Below are 15,570 nucleotides of genomic sequence, written 5' to 3' on the forward strand. Positions count from 1 at the left end.
ATACTCCTCCTAGTGGTTATATACATGAAGGATCAGAAGCATCAGTGTAATTTTATTACTTGCAGTTTTCGTGAATGATTATTTTGGACCAGTTTTTATTTCAAATTATTTCAAAATCTGATCTTAACTTTTTTCTAATCACGCAGCTGTCAAAATTTTCTAATACTTGATGGAGAGGAATGTAACTGAAAGATTAAATGTAATTTCCTCTCTGGGTTATTAAAATAAACATAACCTATGAATCTGAATTTATTTTAAACGATGCAAATAAAATACATGAACTATTTGGTTCTTTTTTTTTTTTCCGGTACGCGGGCCTCTCACTGTTGTGGCCTTTCCCGTTGTGGAGCACAGGCTCCGGACGCGCAGGCTCAGCGGTCATGGCTCACGGGCCTAGCCTGTTCGCGGCATGTGGGATCTTCCCAGACCGGGGCACAAACCCGTGTCCCCTGCATTGGCAGGCGGACTCTCAACCACTGAGCCACCAGGGAAGCCCTGTTTGATTTTTTTAGACGTTTACCCTGTGTGTTAAATCTCAAAATAGTATTTCCTTGAGATCAATTCCATAATACAGATATGAACAGGCTACAACTTTTATCCTGCTCAAGCTATAACAAAGACAGGTAGAAAAAGGATTGGTTATATTAAGGAACCATGTTAGGCTGCCCAAATTTCTGAATTATAACCAGAATTTTTGCCATTCCATGTGTTATTAAGCATGTTTCTTTTCCTCTTCCTCTTCCTCCTCCTTCCTCTTATCCTTCTCCCCCTCCTCCTCCTCTGACTTTTCTTTGTTCTTCTTCATCTTAGTGGCTCAATTTATAGTAATAAGTAAATTCTTATTTAAGTCCATTATCTCTTTTAACTTGGAAGAAAAATGCAATGCCCTCTTTGATGTCCTTTTGTGCAGAAAATATTAAACTGCTATTTGATGTGCATTGTTACTTTTTCACAGCTTTCAAGCAACTTTTAATTATCTGTAGCTTAAAGCAGGGTCAAAAACAGAGAGGGGAAACACATTCAGCTGATATAACCTGTGACTCATGGCATAAATTTTCCCTAAGGCCATAATCTAGACCAGAGGTGCTTAGAAGAAAAGCACGGAAGGAGAAAAACATGGAAGTTAAATACACAGAAACTAGATGGTCATATTCATTGCTTTAAAAAATATTTATTTAGTTTCAATTTATCTCAACTTTGGGCTGGGTGCTGGGATTCAAAGATAAATAAGACACAGAATCTTGCCCTCATGGACTTGATACCTTGCTGAGGGTGACAGACCATGAACAGATTATGATACATTGCAGACAGGGCAGAGATTGAGATATGTACAGGGAATTATGGGAACACAGAATGGGGCTACCCAACAAGAATGGAGGAGTTGATGGAGGCCTTCTGGAGGGGGTGAAATTTGAGCTGAAACATAAATGAAGAAAAAGATTTAGCCAGGCAAGAGACAAGGTGGAAAGGGGCTGGGCAGAAGAGTCACTCTGAGCAGGGAGTAAGTTAAAAGTTGGACATTTAGCCAAAATATTGTATGAATGAGGACTTCAAGCAGGTTGGTGCTCTGGAGCAACAAGTATGTGGTGTAGGATGATGAATATAAGGCTAGAGGGGGAGCAAGGGCCAGTACTCCATGCTAATAGGCTTGTATTGTTGTAGCCTTTGAAGAACATCTTTATTTTCCCCTTCTTTTTTCCCTACCTATGTTGGTGTTCCTAAGATCTTCTCCTATGTTTGGGGATTTGCTAGAAGACTCAGGGGGCTCAGTATATAGTTGTATTCATGGCAAAGATTCATGAGAGCAATGTAGGAAGGATACACAACAAGATTGTAAAGGAAAAAGACTCAGATGGAGTCAGGAGGAATCCATGTCCAGGCTGCCTTATGCTCTCTCCCTCCCAGGAAACATCACACAGAATGCACTTTTCCCCCGGAATGAAAATGCAACAACATGTGTGCATAGTGTACACCCAAGGAAGTCCATTAGACACTCAGCACCTGAGGTTTTTACTGGGAACTAGTCACATAGGCACGCTTTGTCTAGTATATACGAGAATTTTAGACTCCAGAAGGAAAGCAGGAGTTCTCAGCATAAGCCATATTGTTTGCACAAATGTTCTAGGTATAATGAACTTCCCTCACTAGTTAACTGATGACTAGGGATACTCTGAGAGCCAAGTTTCAGATGACAGACAAAATCCAACCTTGCAAGGAGGCCTTTCTAAGGATAGTAGTCTCTGGGCTGCTATGTTAACTCTTTTCCATACACTACATATATATATATATGTATATATACATATATATATATATATATATATATACACAGACACATATACATACATATATACATATCTATATACCTATATAAACTTTAAAAAAGACTTTAATAGTAACTGTTTGGTTAACTTCTAGTGATGTGAGATTATGCAGCTGTGTACCGATATGTATGAACTTTAAAGCATTTTGCAGTTTTAAGTCTCTGCTTTTAGCTTTAATGCTCAGTGATGAGAAGAGAAGCTGGTGTTGGGCTGGAATTATGTTCTTAGAGTTGAGAGTAGAGCAGTGAGGTGATGGCATGTCCTGCTGCCCAGATGGCTGTAGTGCTACAGACAAAGCTCAGTCCTGAAGAGGTGTCTATTTTGGTGAATGTCTGGGTGGAGGGTTGTATCCTCTGGCTGGGTTGGTTATGTCAAACTGTAATTATCTCTAAATAAGGCATATATGCATATGCAAGAGCTAAGTAGCTTTTACTGAGCACTCATATGATGTTTAATATACTAACTTGTTTCATCACTCCCTACAAGAAAATTACTAGTCAATCTTAGCCTGCTTTTATACATGGAAAAATAAAGACTAGATTTGTCATTTCTTTACATTTTCTATGTTATTGACTAATTCAGTCACCTTAGCACTCAATTATCCTTTCTTTGAAGCGCATCCTCCAGCCTGCAAGCGTGGGCTTTGAGATACACATTGCCTTCAAGACCACCATTTTGCTCATTTCGGAAAGTAAACTCCCTTTGTGTGGGTCCTAGATGGGCTCCATTTTAGATAATGCTATCAAGTATTACTGAATTTCTATCGAAGTGTCTGCTAAACAGTGAGGAAGAATGGGAGCATCTGAGAAAGGAATTAGTTGACTTATGAGCATAATCCACCTGTATGATATAAATGTAAAAGTTAAAGGGGGATGAATACTGTATATTTTTTACTGACATATATATAATTATTTTTAAATATTCTATTTATTTATTTTCCTTAATTTTTTGCCTGCATCGGGTCTTAGTTGCGGCACACAGGATCTTATTGAGGCACAAGTGATCTTTTCATTACAGTGCACGGTCTGCTCAGGCTTCTCTCTAGTTGCGGTGCCTGGGCTTTTCTAGTTGTGGTGTGTGGGTTTTTTCTCTCTAGTTGTGGCACACGGACTCTAGGGCACGTGGGCTCTGTAGTTGTGGTGCATGGGTTCCAGAGCACATGAGCTCTATAGTTTGCGGCAGGCGGGCTCTCTTGTTGAGGCGTGCGAGCTTGGTAGTTGTGGCGCAAGGGCTTAGTTGCCCTGCGGCATGTGGGATCTTAGTTGCCTGACCAGGGATCGAACCCACATCCCCTGCATTGGAAGTGGATTTTTTACCACTGGACCACGAGCGAAGTCCCCAACGTATATATTGTTGATAGTATTGCCTTTAGTTTTGTGGAATGGCTTTATAATAAAATGTATAAGTTTTGAAAACTTGCACCTGTGTGAGGGGCTCACTGACATTTTAAATAATTTACTTTCAGTGGCTGTTTTATTTACTGACTTCCTACTAGTTTTATATGTTTGCTTTTTCCTCTCTTTTTATTAGTGTGCTACAGTTGTTCTGAAATAGCAGTGGTTTGTTTGTATTTATCTACAAAACTGTTGCATGGAAACCCGTAGTTTTAGTCCTTTATGTACATGTGAATGAGCTGCATGCTGGTATGTAACTCCTGAATACCTTGACACACACACATGCTCTCTCTCTACTTGAAAACAAAAATAAAAATAAAGGAAAATATATAAGTTGGAATACTGATAAAGTACAACTATGTTTATACCTATGTAGTTTTTGAAGTTGGCTCAGTACATTAAAGGGAGCGCATGCAGCATTTACTTTAATCTTGTGTTTTACTCAGTGGTTTTTCATACATGGGATAAATGGATGGTGTGGGATAAATACATACTCTGAAAAATATATAAATAATTCTACATACTCTGATAAATACATGATCTCATTTCCATCCTGTGAATGCTGTTCTGTTTTATCATTCAACTCATAGCTTTCCTATTTTGAACATATTTTTCTCATCCTAGGGCATATAATCAAAGGAGTTTCTTAGAAATATTTTTTTACATTTCTAATTTGATTCAGTTACTAAAACCAAAGTGCCCATATTGAGAGAACTTGGGCTGTTGCTTATTATAGCATAGGGATTACAGTCATCATTCAAATTGTGACATGTGGATAATACTTACATTTTGGACATTTTTTTAGAAAATGTAGAGGACAGCACTGATGAGGATGTACCTTTAAACAGCCCAGGATCAGAAGGAAGGTAAGAGAGGCTTTAGAAACTTAATAGATTTGACTTATTTCTGTAATATTTTTAATAATTTTATCCTGTGCATCAAAGAATTACCATAAAACAAATAATTTTGGATTTTATGGCTAAGGGAAGAGAACTAGAAACAGTAATATGGAAGCCCAACTAAGTAATGTTTAACCATCAAAAACTTTAAAATAAAAATACTGGGATATTTAAGGAAGGAAAATGGACTATTTTAATTAGTTTATTTTGATTTTAAATATTGTCTTTCTGTGTTGTCTGTAGGCATATAAATTTTTTTCCATACTTGTACTCATTAGAGGACATACAGTTTTCTATAAGTTCCCTTTTAATCATGTGGTTAATCACTTATTTGCACATAGCTCACTCTCTTCAGACCTTATGAAGCTTTGTGGTGAAGTGAAACCTAAAAACAAGGTAAGGAGAATTGAAAATACCAGGTAAACATTTTTTCTGCTGTTCTTTATTGTCACTATTAATCACATAGGCCTCAGGTTTGACTCTTAATAGGTCAGCAAGTAGGCATGCTTTTACCAAAGATTTCATGTGTAAGAAATTTAGTTCTTTATCATATTCCCCCTTGAAAAAAATTTATATTGAAAAATTGCTCCTTTGTGAAACTTGTGATTTACTGTATTCTTGTACTTTTTCTACTATATAAGATATGATTATGGAAAACAATCCTTAAAAATAATTTAGATTGACAGGAGATTTTTGAAATTTTAACATTCTAGTATGTCCTCAAGTATTCCTTATTTATTTTGTTTAACTGTGTCTTGAGGTGGTTTGAATAGGCCAACTCTTAATCATCATTTTGTATTGAAAATTGATGCTATAATGTATATTTGTGAAGCTTAAAAAAATAAAGGATACATACTGTTAAATGTGTAAGAAACACATGGTCTATTTCAGATTGAGTGTTGGTAACATTGGTACTAGATGAATTAACTAACTATCTTAAGATGTTTGAAAACAAAGAATTCTTGTAGTGCTTAGTAAATATTTGTTGAATGAATGGATGAAATCAGGACTCAAAATAGTACTGTGCTAATGGACAGGATGGATTTAAGGCCCACAGTGGTTAGCCAGGTAATATAAATGAGTAATTTGGCTGAATATAAGGTAATTAATAGGGATTATTATGATTACCTGAAGTGGACATGCTGCATCTAAAGCAAATAGCCACCACTCAACTACTGCTTATTTTTGCCATGATGGAATATGGGCCTAAGGCTACCAGATCCTCAACTTTTTAAAGAGAAGCTTTAAATATGGATTTTAATGGAGAATTTCCTTATCTTTAAAATACTGGGCTAGCCAACTGAAAAACATCTCCAGTCTTTATGTATGGTCCTTGAGGTACTGGCTTGGTGACATGTGGTTGTGTCTTATTATTCTAAGTGACTAAGTAGAAGTTACCCAAACTCAAAGAAAGCATTTGAGTATAGTTTGGATCCAGTCTTAAGTGGAGGAGAGAATCTCCTAAGGTAACTTGGTCTTTCAGGCCTTGTGAAAGCCAGAGAGAAATGTGAAGTGGTAGCCTAAAGGTCATCTCCTAATAAAACCCACCGTGGCTCGGAATTCCCAAGAAAATGACTCAATTTGCAGTAGGGAGAACTGACAGGGTAAAAGGTTGACCTGCAGGGCTTTCTCTTTCCAAAAGTTTTCAGGTATTATCTACCACTCCTTTTGAACTGCAAAGATGCCTAAAAGGTTCTCATATTATTTATTTTTCACTCATTGAAAAAGTGAAGTTGAGTATATATTTTAAATAGATATTTACCAGCACTATGTTAAATGCAGGGGATACAAAGTTGAATAAAACAGGTTGTCTGCCCTTTAGAGGTTTCTAATCTGGTAAACACCTTGATTATTTGTTAATACATTAGCGATAGCAGCCAACTCTAAGCGTTAACAACAAGGTAGTCCCATTGGTTTTTCAGGAGTATGGAAGGGAATGCTTATGGTAAATTTAGATTCTAGGAAAATAACCTTCACCTGCCTCACCATGCTGACAAAAGCTGGTATGGACTGGTGGTAGATATCCAGCAGGCAGATTAAACACCCAGTTAAAGCGTCAGGGGGCAGGGTCATAAAAAAGGAGAAACAGATGTAAAAATTGATAGTAAAATGAAATTAAAATTTATATTAAATAAATCATCTAAGCCTGGGAAACATCAGAATTTAGTTGAATGTCCCTGCAACTATCTTTTGGTTTAATTTCTTTCTTCTTTCTTTCTTTCTTTTTTTTTTTTTAATGATATGTTGAGGGAGCTGGCGATGAATGGCAGTATAGCACAATAATATTGGAGGCAGATTGCCTGGTTTTGAATCTGGCTTTGCCACTTACTAGCTGTGTGACTTTGGACTTTTAGCTTCTCTGTGCCTCAGTTCTCTCATTTGTGGATTGGGATAATGATATTATATACTAATATAGTAAAGTATTTATAACAATTTCTGGCATCCAACAGAAATGCTGGCTATTATTACGGCCTCTAAAGGTCTTATCTGGCTGTAGCTCTGGCTTGTCACTATCTTACATGTTATGTTTGACACACTTGCTAGGAAAAGACATGCTAAATGTTTTACCTATTTCAAATGAATATTAAATATCGCCTAGTCATCTTCCCTGCGAAAATTTGCACATGATTGTTTTTCCTTCCATTCTCTGACTAGGCCCGAAGGAGAACCACCACTCAAATGGAATTGCTGTATGCAGATAGCAGTGAACTAGCTTCAGACACTAGTACAGGAGATGGCTCCTTGCCTGGCCCTCTTACACCTGTTGCAGAAGGGCAAGAGATTGGAATGAATACAGAGACAAGTACTTCTGCTAGGGAAAAAGAGCTCCCTCCCCCATCTGGCTTCCCTTCTAAGATAGGCAGCATGTAAGTCTGGCCCAGCTACACTAACTTCCTTTCTTTTGGCTTTCTTTTTTAAAAAAAAAAAATGCATGTTGCTAATTTCTTATTTCTATTTTTTAAAATTTATGTAAATAAGATCTCTAGTTTTCAAAGTAATTTCTGTTAGGTGTTGTGTCTCCTAATTTTTGGACATTCAAAATAATTTAAATGAGATGTTCTTTGTTGAATTGCTTTGTCTTATTTCTAAGTTTTAGGGTCTTTCTTAAAGATTATAATTTTTATAAAGGCTGAGTTGTGAATTACAGAAAAAATTTATTTAGAAACACCTAAACTAGATTAAAGTTATACCTATAAAACCATTATATAAAACAGAAGCTTTAAAGATTCTTAAATTTACTCTAAATTACATTATATCCTAGTTCTAAGAGCCTGGTCAAGATAGTAAACCTTTGCTGACACTTTTAAAGAAAAATACAAATGTCAGTTACAAATAATACATTTTGAATTTTCCTAATTCTTTGCCTTGAAGCACATTGCACGTCTGGGAGTGTACACACAAAGTATAAATATTGTATTATTAAAGATTTGAAGGAGGAAATATTACCTCTCCTCTCTATGATAATCTTAACAAAAAACATTCCATTCAAAACAAATCTTATTTAAAAATTTTTCATTATTATCTTGAGAACAAAGATTTCCCTACACAGGCCAGTGTGTGGGCTTTTTTCCAAACTAACTCTCACGTGTGATCTAGCAGATGATCTATTGAATGAACACATCATTGCATTGGGAAATATTGCCCAAAAAATGGTTCATACTATATGACTCTGTATGTCATACTCCCCACCCTAATTTGAACATCTGTTTCCCATAACTTTCTTCATCTTATAAAGATATTTTCACTGTCTTCCATTCAGTAAGCCCATCTGCTACCTTTAGTTCCAAAATTAATTTTAATGACAGAACTATCTTGCATGTGCTTGAGGTGACTTATGTAATTAACTATTAGATTTGCTCTTAGAGATTGCTAACCAGTATAGCTTATGGCTTCAGTGCTTTTTTGGTAAGATAACAGTGGAAGAATTGCTTTTGGTGAAGGTAGTGATATAGAACTGAGAACAGATTTTAGAGACTCCTATGTGTTCAGCATTTAGTCTATCAGATGAATAGAGACTTTTGGAACTTCAAGACTAAATCTATGACCTGGAATCCAGAATTCAGGTAATACCTTCCTTTTGCCCTTTTGTTTTTCATTTTAAAAATGTATCATTCATGACAGGTTGTAGAAAATGTCTTTTAGACACTGTCTCTTCACATGACTTATTATCTAAGTTTTCATAAATTAAGATGTTTGTGTAATTCTGTACAAATTTAAAAGTTGGTCATGTGCTTGGTGCAGTAACTCTTATATCCCATTACTACATGACTTCCATTGCATAAAGTAAAAGAATTTACTCAAGTGGGCCTTATGATTTAAATGATGCAGAACTTCTAAAATGTGATTTCCTGTAATTAGAAAAATCAGGCACGTGAAGTTTAATTATATTTAGTTTTCACTTTCAAATAAGAATCACTGTAAGCCCATTCTGGGGATCCTGCTTGCTAATTCCTTAGTGGTTTTTTTCCTTATTAATAAAGCTAGTCAAGGATAGCAAAAAATTCAGTTTTTTCAATTAAAATTCATTACCACTGTACACAACAATCATAGTCTTAAATTATTAATTACATAGCCACTATTGAACATTTAAAGTCTATAATAAAACAAAAATATTTTTAGTACTAAAATAGATATAGCTAACTAATACTTAAATACTAGTTAAGTAAAATGATTGTAGTTTTTTGTGATTACCTGTAGTATTCTTTTGTGACTGTGTAAGTATTAATTCATTAAGTCTCATTGTTTCTCATATTCTGATATTCTAATATTTTTGTTCTTGCAAGACTATAAAGACAATTTTTCTTCAACTGAAGCAATTCTAATCAAACTTAAACACTTAATGTTTAAAATTAAAAAATTATTTTAGCTATTTGGCAGTATAGCATTGATGTTTACATTCAAAGATAATGGGCATGTATGTATTTGACAAAATTGCCAATTTAAAAATTAAATATATAGTTATCAAGCTCCCATTAATTAAAATAACTCATGTGATATTTTCCTGTCCTAGTTCTATTTCTTATTTCCAAATAATCTTTCTCAAGTTCCAGTTATTAATCTATTAAATATTTAGGTTGAGTATCTGCCAAAGTTATACGTATATATTTAAAATTAGATGATTATAGAACCTTTCTCTCTCTTAGTTCCAGACAGTCATCTGTATCAGAAAAAAAGTTACCAGAGCCTTCCCCTGTAACAAGGAGAAAGGCATATGAGAAAGGGGAAAAATCAAAGGCCAAGGAACAAAAACAGTAAGTTACCCATGCTTTTTATCTACTAGATTGTATAAAATGTCTGATGCACTTAGATGCTAAAGCACAATAGTGAAATTATTTTCCATATTCAGACTGACTCTGGGATTGTGACTGATTTGACTAATCAAGACAATCAAGTGTGCTGTTGGCTTGTATAAGTAGTCTAACTTTCTTGTTAACACATACTTGTTAATAAATTTGAGCACTTGTCCCCATTCATATAGTCTGATTTATTTTTCAATTATTTGTGCATATCATTTTGGAGTTAATATACCTTTCAGGAGAAGTTTATTAAAACTACAGATAGTCTTCTAGAAAGTTTTGAAATTAATTTTGACTGTCATCTGATAAAACTGACATTGATTTCACCTCTTTAAAATGGTTAACAAAAATCTAGTGTTAGAAGATGTGTGACTTGTGCCATTTTCTTGCTGTTCTTTTATGTTTAAATTGGTATTATCCTTAATTGTTTTTTTTGTTGAAATAGTTTAAAAGCTATTTGTGTGTTTTGTGAGGGTTAGTTTACTTAATAGTACACAATATAATCTGATGGTCCACTTACGTGGACATTTGTAAATTGCAACACCACAACACACAGAAAGTTATAAATGGGTTAGAGCCACTGTTACCTTTCTACCCTGTGGCACACTGAGATCTCCCTCAGGTCTCCTAAGGAGCTGCATATAGCAGGTAGATCTCTGACATGCTCTTGAGTAGGAATATCAATGCTAATCTATATTTAAGTATTGGTAAAGACAATTTCTTTAACATAAAAATAATTATGAAAGAAGTTTTCATATGTTTTCTGTACCCAAGTGGATGATCTTATACCATCCTCCTCCCTTGTACCACCATGCACACTCTCTACTTTGACCACTGGTTTAGCTGACGTGAATGTCATGGAGGTTGCTCTTCTAATCATCCTTGTTTTCTGTATTTAAAGATGTAATTTACCTGTTTCTACTGAATCGAATGTCTTAAGAATAAGTAGGAGATAGGGGATGGAGCAAATAAGTAATTTAAAAATAAATGAATGAATCAATTGAATAGGCAAATTCCTCTTAAACTCTCAGGGTCTGTCTCCTCATCTATAAAGTGAACAACTTGCTCTCAACTCTAAAATTGTATAATTTTAAATTTGGCTTGCTTTATTTATACTGACTTTAGATTTTAGCAGACAGAACTTTTTCTTTAGTGCCATCTTGTGGCCAATGTAACAAGATTCAGTGGAAAAAAATTTTTTTTTTTTTAACATCTTTATTGGGGTATAATTGCTTTACAATGGTGTGTTAGTTTCTGCTTTATAACAAAGTGAATCAGTTATACATATGTTCCCATATGTCTTCCCTCTTGCGTCTCCCTCCCTCCCACCCTCCCTATCCCACCCCTCCAGGCTGTCACAAAGCACCGAGCCAATATCAGTGGAAAAAATTTTTAATTAAATTGTTCAGAGTGCATTTTATCTTATAAAAAAGGAACAGAGGAAGAAAGGAAGCAAGGAAGGAATTGTATAATGAAAAGCTTTTATAAAAAAAACATGTTTCTTACAACATTTCTAACAAATCAAAGCCAATTAAAGCCACCTATTTAATGTTCTTTTTTTCTTGTAGCTCAGATTCTGGAACCTCAGAGGCTAGTCTTTCACCTCCTTCTTCCCCACCAAGCCGGCCCCGTAATGAACTGAATGTTTTTAATCGTCTTACTGTTTCTCAGGGAAACACATCAGTTCAGCAGGATAAGTAAGTCATTATGTAAAAGAGCCCCAATTATTCATTATAATATTCTGAACCTTTCAATACAGTCTGTAGAAAACATTTAGCCTTCTCTCTGTATGGGAGATGGAGTCTGACTTGTGAACTCTTGCCATATTTCATGTGTTTTTCCAATGGGAAATGAACCATATAGACAAAATTAGAGAAATTAATTTTCCTGCTGAACATTATTCCCTGCTATAGATTTGCATTGCTATACTGAGCACTTGTCTTACCTTTTCTTCTACAAGTAAATTGGAATTGAAAAATCTTTGAGACCACTTGAAGTTAAATTTCTTGGGATTTTTCAGCTTCATTGAGCCTATAAAAGCCTCTAATCCAGACAGCCTGCATTGAAAAGAGGCAAATTATTTTACCTTTGGTGGATATAACAGCTTACAAAAGCATTGCCATATGTGTAACATGTTGTTATCATTTGGTTGTTCTACAAATCCACCACAAAACTTGAGTAATTGTATTCTTGGGATAGAAGAGTACCTTTATGGGTGGAGGGGGTAGAACTCAGGGTGGGTTGTTGGGGAAGAGAAGTTGGAGGGGTATGGAAAATATAATTTTCATTAAATTTGAAGTGAAAAAATATTCCCACACTGAGCCAGAATCTCTCTTGCAAGAATTTCATACTAACAGTGTTGCCATAAGGTGTTTATTAACTGACTTGTCTGCTTTGATTTTGAATGATAACATTTTGGATAGTATATGTACTTGATATTCAGTATCCCACACCAGTTCTTTGTTTTCTATGCTATAATCTCCCTGTATATATCAACGATTTCTGAAATTTACAGGGTATTGTTTAAGATCTGTCTGGCATGTTTAGATCATGCTAAATGGCTCTATAGACTTAGAGAGACACACCATCATTTTGAAAGATTCTTTAATCTGCTTAATTTATGGATAACATTTTTGATTAGATTTTAATATAGTTTAATCAGTTAGATTAAACTATATTAAAATTAGGTTTTAATATAGTTTAATCAGATGACATGTCCTTTCAAATGATCTAGATAGGTATTTTTTTTAAATATATTTTAAAAAAGACTCTTGAACATTGTTAAATCATACCTCTCATTTAATTGAGAAAGAGTAGAAGAACATTAAGAATGTCTTTAGGAAGTCCATTTTCACTAGCAATGATGAAGAATTACTAAATTTTGTCTCCCTTGCATTCACAGTCATAAAATTTTTCTCTTGGTCTTTTGATAATCTTGACAATCTAATTATAGTTCCATACTTTTTACTGAAATAGTTTATGAGCTACCTACCAATCATTTGACTCTGTTGTAGTCTCTATAAACTAAAACTTGGAATAACTGACTACACTTTCAAAAAACTCACCTACCTTTTTAATGACTTTCTTTGGGCTCCTTTTTGAGTCTAGCATATTTCACCAGCTAGAAGTAGGTCCCACACATTGTTTCTGATTACATAATATGCCAGCACTCACTCTATCCTCATTCTTCCCAAGGATATTGTATAATAATACAAGCTAAATAGATTTTCACGATAACCAGACTTATTGTCAGTCCTGGAGGTTTCCGGTTAAGGCTGACAGGAGTGCCTCACCTGTATTTAAAATCCCAGTAAAACCTCCCAACTATTACTGAGGGACTGCCTAATCAGAAGAGCTCCATGTTTTTGAGATGAATTAAAATCACAGGTTGGGGCTTCCCTGGTGGCGCAGTGGTTGAGAGTCCACCTGCCGATGCAGGGAACACGGGTTCGTGCCCCGGTCCGGGAAGATCCCACATGCCGCAGAGCGGCTGGGCCCGTGAGCCACGACCGCTGAGCCTGTGCATCCGGAGCCTGTGCTCCGCAATGGGAGAGGCTGTGGCGGTGAGAGTCCCGCGTACCGCAAAAAAAAAAAAAAAAAAAACACAAAGGTTATTAAATTTTGAATGATTTGCTTTCCATGCAAACATATAATGTATTTGTGCAACTTCCACATGAGAGTCTAAATCTAAAGTAATTATCAAGAGGAATAAAGTTCATTAATGACTACTGAAACTGAAAATTTTTTCTAGTACTAGTCAAATTAAATAGAGTCTTGAAGTGATGTATTTCACTTGCTTGATGTTTTTCCTCTTCAGGGCCTACATTTTAGAAAGTGAGGATAGATGGGTTCTGTGGATCAGTAATAGAAAGTTTTTCCCCCCAAATCTTGGTAGAAAACATAAGCACAAAATTTTAACTAATTTAGCTGTCACTGAATTTGCTGATATCCAGTGCAAATAGAAAAGCAGGGCACTGTAAAGGAAATGTTTGCTGTATTTCTGTTATTCATACTGTTGAATCAGTTCAATCTCAGTGTCTTTACCTGTTGACATCTGTATTCTTTTCCCTCATAATTCTAACTCTTTCACTGTAGGTCTGATGAAAGTGATTCCTCTCTGTCGGAGGTACACAGGTACTTTCTCTCTTTCCTACGTTCTGGCATTTCATTGATGTTCTAAAATGCCTTCCTAGACACTTTAAACAAATCTCATTTTTGTTGCATTCATAACTTGTAAACCATATAAATGCACTGATGTTTTTAAACATTAATTTTAATATATTTTTGTGATCATACCTTTCAAAGTAGTGGTAAACTTTTTTATATGATAGCATTAAAATTTGTGCTATTTGTATTCTGTCTATAACCTAAAACTTTTCTTTAAAGAAATTAAGTTCTTTGAAAATTAATGTAAAGGTTTGCTCCTCAATGGGTTTTTCCACCTCAAGGCATGGGAAGTGAATAAGGTATTTTTTCATGTTGATTTATCAATTTTAAATAAAAAGTTTATGGCAGGATTTGTGATTTTAAAAAAAGGTATACTAGGGGAAAAAAGGATGCTATGGTACCTAAAATATAGAAAGATACAGAAAGTAAAAGAATTTTAAAAACATAATAAATTGTTTTAACTGGTAGATGCTGTTTTTCAAATAACAATGTGGCATTTTTTTCATGTTTATGGGTTTTTTGGACCCCTAATTTCTTTTTTTTCCTTTCATTTCCTCTTCCCACTAATCAGTTTGTCTCCTCTCTCTTTGCACTTCTTTCCCATGTTTTATGGCCATTTTCCTGATCATCAGTAGATCCTCCAGAAGGTAGGCAGGGGAAGGGAGAGGAAATTAATCTTATTCACAGTATTACAAGACTTTACTGGTTTTGCATGGATCAGAAATAAGCATTTTTTCCCTTCACATCAGATCTGTTGTATAAGTTTGCAATATTTAAACTTAACTTAAACTATTTTAAAGTTGATTTATATACTTCAGAATGTGGATAGATTAATTTTAATAGAGAAAGAAATACCATGGGTTTATGTTTCCAATTTCTGTACTTTTTCTGTTACCTTTTGTATAAGGTAATCTCTATAAAATATTAACTCTAACATTCTGAATATTTGAGAGTATCTTTCAGTATCTAATAAATATGATGCTATATTTAATGTTGAAATTATTTTTCTTCAGAAATCTGAATAAATAAAACACATAAGAATGAAAAAGAGACATCCTGGTCTCTAGGGCTATGCCATACATAAGTTACTGAAGGCAAATATTCACTTTTGTAATATTACAACCTTTGACATGACAGAATTGTGTTGCACATTATATCATCAGGAAACATTAATAGATTCTTAGGATAAAGATAGTAATCTGAAGGAAGGAACTCTTTTGGAGACATAGTGCTAAATAACCAAGTGCTAAATAACCAAGGGTACTGTTTAGCTTTTTTCTTAGGATGATTTGTGTCATTAAATGCAGATCAAAACAGCTCTTAGGTTATTAACATTAATTCTTTTCTTTATAATCAGGTTGTTAGAATATACATACATATATATTTAATGTTTTAGAAGAGCAGCAATTGACTATGCATTAGATCATAACTTTTCAGCATTTGAAGCAATAGTTATAATTTGATGGCTTCAGTTCATAGCTATAAACCCCAC

General features: G+C 34.7%; 1 protein-coding gene across 5 annotated transcripts in view; it reads left to right on the forward strand.

Moving 5' to 3' along the window:
- The window catches only part of KIF21A (kinesin family member 21A), a 159,147-nt gene that overhangs the window by 124,289 nt on the left and 19,288 nt on the right, over window positions 1-15,570 (forward strand). For 3 of the 5 annotated variants that reach the window (XM_060166544.1, XM_060166545.1, XM_060166546.1), the window contains 7 exons: window positions 4,521-4,581; window positions 4,956-5,010; window positions 7,270-7,481; window positions 9,759-9,866; window positions 11,480-11,608; window positions 14,007-14,045; window positions 14,711-14,725. In XM_060166544.1, coding sequence (XP_060022527.1) covers window positions 4,521-4,581; window positions 4,956-5,010; window positions 7,270-7,481; window positions 9,759-9,866; window positions 11,480-11,608; window positions 14,007-14,045; window positions 14,711-14,725 — 619 coding nt within the window. The remainder of the gene's footprint in view (window positions 1-4,520; window positions 4,582-4,955; window positions 5,011-7,269; window positions 7,482-9,758; window positions 9,867-11,479; window positions 11,609-14,006; window positions 14,046-14,710; window positions 14,726-15,570) is intronic. The other 2 variants (XM_060166549.1, XM_060166548.1) reach the window with 1 other exon arrangement.

Source organism: Lagenorhynchus albirostris, chromosome 11, assembly GCF_949774975.1.
Source record: "Lagenorhynchus albirostris chromosome 11, mLagAlb1.1, whole genome shotgun sequence".
NCBI classification, from domain to species: domain Eukaryota; kingdom Metazoa; phylum Chordata; class Mammalia; order Artiodactyla; family Delphinidae; genus Lagenorhynchus; species Lagenorhynchus albirostris.